At 42.7% G+C, this 6462-nt stretch overlaps 1 protein-coding gene across 1 annotated transcript; it reads right to left on the minus strand.

Moving 5' to 3' along the window:
• Window positions 1-538: 538 nt before the first annotated feature.
• Window positions 539-5955, minus strand: LOC117368470 (torsin-1A-like). The gene is made up of 5 exons (XM_033962163.1): window positions 5662-5955; window positions 5306-5571; window positions 4715-4890; window positions 3431-3558; window positions 539-2208 (listed from the first exon to the last, which is right to left on the minus strand). Exons 1-5 carry the CDS (start codon window positions 5858-5860, stop codon window positions 1958-1960), a joined length of 1020 nt encoding a protein of 339 aa, XP_033818054.1. The 5' UTR covers window positions 5861-5955; the 3' UTR covers window positions 539-1957.
• Window positions 5956-6462: the final 507 nt, after the last annotated feature.

Raw genomic sequence — 6462 nt, forward strand, 5'->3', positions numbered from 1 at the left:
AATAGCTTGAGATGAAAAAAAAAAGTGTCAAGCAAAGGGCAGTGAACAGCATGTTCAAGTAGTTTGGATAAGAAAGGGAGGAGGGAGAGGGGATGATAGTTGGTAGTGTCCAGTGAAGGTTTTTTGAGAGGTGGTGTAACCCACAGCATGTTTAAAGGCAATTAGGAGCAGCTGCAGTGGAAAGTGAAAGACTGAGGATATGACAGTAGGAGAGGGAGGGCCAAGTAGATGGGTGGAAACAGAATCAGAGGAACAAGTAGTAAGTTTGGAGAAGGAGGAGAAAATGTACAGTTTTTCTTCAGTGATTTAAAAAAGGAAGAAAAAGGTGGCAGGGGTTGAGGGAAGGTTGATAGAATGGACTGGAAGAAGGAGAGGTGAAGGTGACTTTAGTACTCAGCCATAGTCTGGGGAGAAAGTGAAGGCACTCTGAGTAGAGTTCAGTGTGGCAGTCACTATCTTCCCCAATTCACATGCACACACAAGCCTGCAGGCTGGTATTGATTTTCACAATTTCTTTGAAGAATTTACATTTCAGGAGTTCTGGTTGTCAAGTTTATTACGAAACAAAATGGACAAACAACCAAATATGTATATATTGACCTAAACAGCTTTAAAAAAAAAATTAAAGTAAAAGTCTGAAGTCCTATCATTCATGATGTCTCATTCAGGATGAAGAGAGCTGTAGCATTGAATGTAAACACAGCTAATAGCCCTGAACAGCACAAAACAAGACCAGGCAGAAAAGCACATGGATCAAGAGAAACATAGCAGTGCCAAATCCTGACCTTCCTGCTCTCACAGCTAGAGGGCGCCTAGTGCTGTCAAAGACAGAACTTCTCTTTACCCTGGGGGTTCAGCTACCAGAAGCTTAGATTAATCTCCTGTTCTCAGACAAGATTGCAACTACTGCTTTCAGGATTTAAACATAACCCAAGTGTCAAAGATACCCCAGCATCTCATTTTCACAAGGGAACTATCCTGTACCCCCCACACTGCATAACAAGTGACCCGTCTAATTAAAAATAGAAAGTTCATCAGACAGGTATATTAAAAATCTATTTAAATAGAACACATAGGCCTGATTTGCTAAGCTTTTCTCTCACAGGCACAGAATGGAAAAAGCACTGTTCTAGATCAGATCTTGTTTGTCACACACCCTCTTGGTTCAGCAGGAAAGCAGATATTGAGTGAGTTTAAAAATTGGATGGGCTGGCCAAAAAGTTAGCTTCCCTGACCCTTAACTTCTCTCAGAAAATCTTTACCCAGAAAGATAGAGCCTTCTATCGCCCTTGTGAAGTCAGCACTGTAATGACAGACCACGATGGCTTCATTCCTCTTACAGGAATAAAAAAAGTGCTACATCCTCCTCAAGTATCAAAAACATATTTTAAAATACACCCATTCTCTTGCTCATACCAGCAGCACCATTGTAATGGGCTTATGTGTCTACACACTCACACTTAAATACCAGGCTAGCACCAGACCTAATTCTGGAAGCTACAGCATCAAAAATAAATTTGGTATGGCATTTTCTAAAAATTTAAAATGGCGTTACAGCCAATTCAATTTTGGTTATAAAATTTTTAAAAATGCAAGCTTGGTAAGTGAACCGTAACTGGCAACAGACACAGCCCCGGGCAGATGACTTTACCAGGCTATAGTGGCAGACAAGAGACCCAGAATATGCCCATATGCTGTAACAGAAAATCTCACATCAGAGCAACATTCCTGGTGTCAGAGCTATTCTCTTATAACAGGTAGCATTTGGTTACTATAAAGTAGAGGCATTTACAAGTAACTTTTTGCTTTCACACACTACCCACCACTACTACCTTTTCCAGTCCGCATTAGTGTCAGGCTGATGATAAAATCTGAAAAAGTGCTTTGAAGAGTCTCTTGTCTACACAGCTACGCAGTCCCGCATTGCATGTTTGTGCACCTGCCAAGCAGCAAACAGTTATAGCTCTATGTGCAAGTCCAGCTTCGCAGGGACTGTTTTGCAGCCTTTGTCTGAATAGATTTTCTCTGTTTTGGGGAAATATGTCATCTCCTCAGTGACTCTGGTAATAATCTCTGGGTCTTTTATATACCCCCGAGCCTGCAGCTCTGCTATGACGCACATCTTCACGTGTTTGTATTCCAGTGGCAGGAAAGGCACAAAATAATCAATCAGGTTTTTATCGATCAGACTGCTGTGCCACAGGCCACCTATAGGGACAAAAATTTGGTTTATACGATTGGTACTGAAAGTGCTGGTACAGTCTCAAACACATATTGATGCTTCAACATATCATACAACTTAGCAATAGTTTCCACTTAATAGCAAGAGTTGTAATGGTTTAACCCCCCCCCCCCCCATCTGTTTATTATGTCACCCAAAAAAATCAGTCACAACTTCTTAACCTCTGATCTATCACCGGTCTAGACGATATATCTAAGAAAGCACTGAACATAAGAACATAAGACTTGCCTCTGTCGGGTCAGACCGGAGGTCCATCGTGCCCGGCAGTCCGCTCACGCGGCGGCCCCTCAGGTCCAGGACCTGATAGTGCTCCTACCCTAAAACTCACATACACGTTTCGATTTTGTCCTGTAGAGTAACCTTCTATCTATACCCTGCAATCCCCTTCGCTTCCAGGAAGTCATCCAGTCCCTTTTTAAAACCCAGTATTGTACTCTGTCCTATTACCTCCTTTAGAAGCGCGTTCCAGGTGTCCACCACCCTGAGTGAAGAAAAACTTCCTTGCATTCGTTTTGAATCCATCCCCTCTCAGTTTTTCCGAGTTACCTCTTGTTTTTGCTGTCCCTGCTAGTCTGAAAAATCTGTCCCTCTCCACCCTCTCTATGCCTCTCATGATTTTATATGTCTGTATCATGTCTCCTCTCAGTCTCCGCTTTTCCAGGGTAAAGAGCCCCAGTTTGTCTAACCTTTCGGCTTATGAAAGGTTCTCCATAAGGGAATCTATAGAAAGGTTTTATTTTAATCTTAACTATGTAGATGTCAACCTGCTTGTCTCAAAAAAGGAGCTAAATCAAGCTGAAATATTGATATCCTGTCTGCATTCCTTGCAATCTTAATTAAAAGCAATTACAAGCAAAAACCACTGGAGAACACAAAGTGAACAGGTCTTGGCAAAAGGATTAACTTTTTAAATCAAGTTTTAACACAGAAAGTCACTGCTGATATTTTTTAAACATCTTTAAGAACCAAGCAAGCATGGGACATGGGCTATTTTGTGACAAAGCTCCTGACCCCTAAAGTGCCTGCAAGTCCCCAACTCAGCTGTAATGAGACCAGTAAGCAATTATCTTGGATACTCTAGCCATTCTTCCCAGTCCCATTCCAAGAGCAGGAAACAAGAGGAGTCATGAGAGAAAATCCATAGCATGCTCATATCACCCTTTTCTCTTCAGACAGCTGCATACTCACTGTTCTTATTGTTGAAAACACCAACGGAAAGGATGGGCTCCAGGTCTTTGAGCTGCATGTCTTCCCTCTTCTTGCCGGTCTTCCAAAAATCCAGTGCCACCTGGGTAATCAGGTCACCCCCTGCATTGCTGGGAAAAGTCACAATTGTAGTCAGCGGTGCAAGGATCATGCAAGATAAGAAGTGGTGTTAAGACTATTTTAGCTCACTGCCCAACAGCCTTTCCTAAATTGCATGCATCTTCAAAAACCTGAAATCTTTCAAGATCTGATATAGTAAACCATTATAGGATACATTTTACAAATGAGATGTAATATTAAGAGCAAATGTAGTAATATAATTGAAACCAATAAAAATTGCTGCTATGAGACATTTGTTCCACTAGGCCAGTACTTCTCAACCCAGTCAGTCGGGATTTCAAGATATCCAAATGAAAATGAATGAGAAAGATTTGTATATTAATGAGGCAGTACATGCAAATCTCTCATACATATTCATTGTGGATATCCTGAAAATCCAACTGGCTGATGTACCTAAGGACTGGATTAAGAAGCACTGTACTAACTTAGCAGTGATTCTTAAACCTGTCCTGGGAGATTTGTGTGCCTGTTACCTCCATTAAAAGCAAAGCTGATATGCATATTTCTTATGCATATCCTAAAAACTCAACTCGCCTGTGGTCCCTAAGACAAGTTTGAGAACCACTGCATAAGCCATGATGAGAGGCTTTATGTTTATGGTTAACAGCAGCTGTTTCCCCTCTCCCCAAAACGCAAATGTGTAAAACAGACAGTTAGGGCAGACTGAGGCCCACTCTATTTTTATATTACATGTGTTTAGTTCACACCTTTTCATTAGTAACTAAAGACTAATTACATTCTTAGGGATATTTCTTTGCTCCTAGAGTGCTCACAATAATAATAACAAACAAACCCGTGTACCTAAAGACAACAGAAGCCGAGTGATCAACCCAAGATTATAAAGGCATCACAGTGAAGGCTTTTGCAAGTTACTTTGTGTCATACATTAAAAACAGACCTCTTTCTCAAATTCCACAGGTGAAAATCAAATCTCTCTGTGTATCTCTAATATCTACAATCAAAAGTTGTACACTGCCATTTCAGTTACAAGCCCCAGGGCCACAACTTCAATGTTAATTAAACTGATAAGCCAAACCTGCATCAAAACAGTTCCAAATAAAAATAACACAGATACACACTGGAGGTACAAAAGAAGATTAACAAATGACTGATTCTTGCAACGTGAAGGATAGTGGCCTTTTGTACCTGAGGAAGATGAAGACTGCTTTTTGATAGGATACTCCATCAACCTGCTCATAGTAGTCAAGAAAAGGCTTGATAGCATCAAGGAGGCCGGGATGCATTTTATCCATCTCATCAAATATGAAGATGGAACGTGCACAGGCACTGACATTACCTCGGATCCATGCTTGCAGTTGGTCCTGTCAGGCAGAAAGGATAACACTGTGATACACAGGACTAAGGGGGGGGGAGGCTGGTGACAAAAGAATGAAGCAATTACACTGCTCAATTAAAAACCTCACAAAATCTCTGCCCACAGGATAGCTATACTATATAAACACTTTGCAGTACACAGAGATAGGTGGAATGGAAACCTACCTCCTTTATTTATCCTACTTTACCCACCAAAAGATGATTGCACAGTTCTACACATGATTCCTAAACAATAAAAATCTGGGCAACTTTTTAACCCTATCACAGTACAGCATTTCTTGGCTGATGATCACATGAAATAAGACAAAAGCACACAAAAAAATGCCTCCTCTCATTCCAGATACCCACTAAACACAGCCCAGGAGGATCCTAGTTCAAAAGCTCAGACCTATATGTTTGTACCTTGTACAAGTTGAGCCGTTTGTCATGCTGAAAGTGGATCGTGGATACAAACAGATGCACATATTTGCTGTTCAGTCCTTTCTCGTATATGTTTTCTGAAATAATTTTGCTGATGAAGTTTTTACCGGTGCCAGTCCAGCCGTGCAGAGACAAAACCAGGGGTTTCTTTGTGTTCTGATTACTCATAAACCCAGTCACGGCTTTCAGGATCACTTCCTTGGCTAAGTGCTGCCCGAAAAGCTTATTCTGCAGATCGAATTGTAAAGCTAAGCAAAGAAAACAGAAGACTACGTCTTAGCCAGCAGTGGTATAATGAAATCTCTAGCAAAAGAGTCTAGTCCCCCCTTCCTACTTACCGGTGCTGTTCAGTGGCTCCTCCTGGCGGCAGCACTCCACCATACCGCAGTAGAAGCGCGGATAGGATAAGTAACCAGTGAGCGCCGAGGCCACCCCAATGGCAAGACCCAGACTCAGGGGCTCCACTGCAAGGCTCGGATAGAAAAGCAGCAGGAAAACCAGGCCGAATCTGAACCCGGACCCCGCCGCCACCTCCATGAGAAAAAGCACGCAACTCCCTGCAAAACTTCCTCCTAACTACTAGCAGACTTCACTTCCGCCCCGCAGTGTCGTCACTTCCGGACCCTAACCTCGTCGCCAGAATGTAATACCGATAGCAGTACTATAGTCACGGCCCCTCCGGGGGAGGGGGGGCCATGCTGTTAGAAGTGATCGGGATTTAGTAGGCTAGGATTGCCAACTATCTGGAGTTTTCAGGATTTTCAAAACGAGTACGGTAAATGAAATGTTTCAAAGTCAGAAGGATGACTACTGTGTGCTTACGCTTCACAGTTTAGCTCACTATGGCTCTCCATGCTCCTCTCTTCTATTGCAGAGGCTGTGGGGGAAGCAGACCTCTGCACCGAAAAGGGGATGTTTTTGGAGAGAATCAGTACAACCAGTGAGTGGTCTGGGGTGGGTAGGGCCAGCTCAAGAGGCTGTGGATCAGTTTTTGTTTTTGTACTCCCCCCCACCCACTTGCACATCCTTTCCCTTTCAGTCTAGCATCTCTCCTTCCACCACCATCTGACATGTCCCAGGCTGCCTGTTAGTGAAGAACAGGCTTGCTGGTCTGGGGGTGCTGAGGGATGCTAAGGAAG

Source organism: Geotrypetes seraphini, chromosome 10 (assembly GCF_902459505.1).
Source record: "Geotrypetes seraphini chromosome 10, aGeoSer1.1, whole genome shotgun sequence".
Lineage (NCBI taxonomy): Eukaryota > Metazoa > Chordata > Amphibia > Gymnophiona > Dermophiidae > Geotrypetes > Geotrypetes seraphini.

Coding starts and splice junctions, on each gene's coding strand:
- LOC117368470 (XM_033962163.1), bottom strand. CDS start 5,860: ATGGAGGTGGCGGCGGGGTCCGGGTTCAGATTCGGCCTGGTTTTCCTG. Junction 5,572..5,661: donor GGAGCCACTGAACAGCACCG/GTAAGTAGGAAG, acceptor TTCTTTGCTTAG/CTTTACAATTCGATCTGCAG. Junction 3,559..4,714: donor GCAGTCTTCATCTTCCTCAG/GTACAAAAGGCC, acceptor GACTTTTCCCAG/CAATGCAGGGGGTGACCTGA.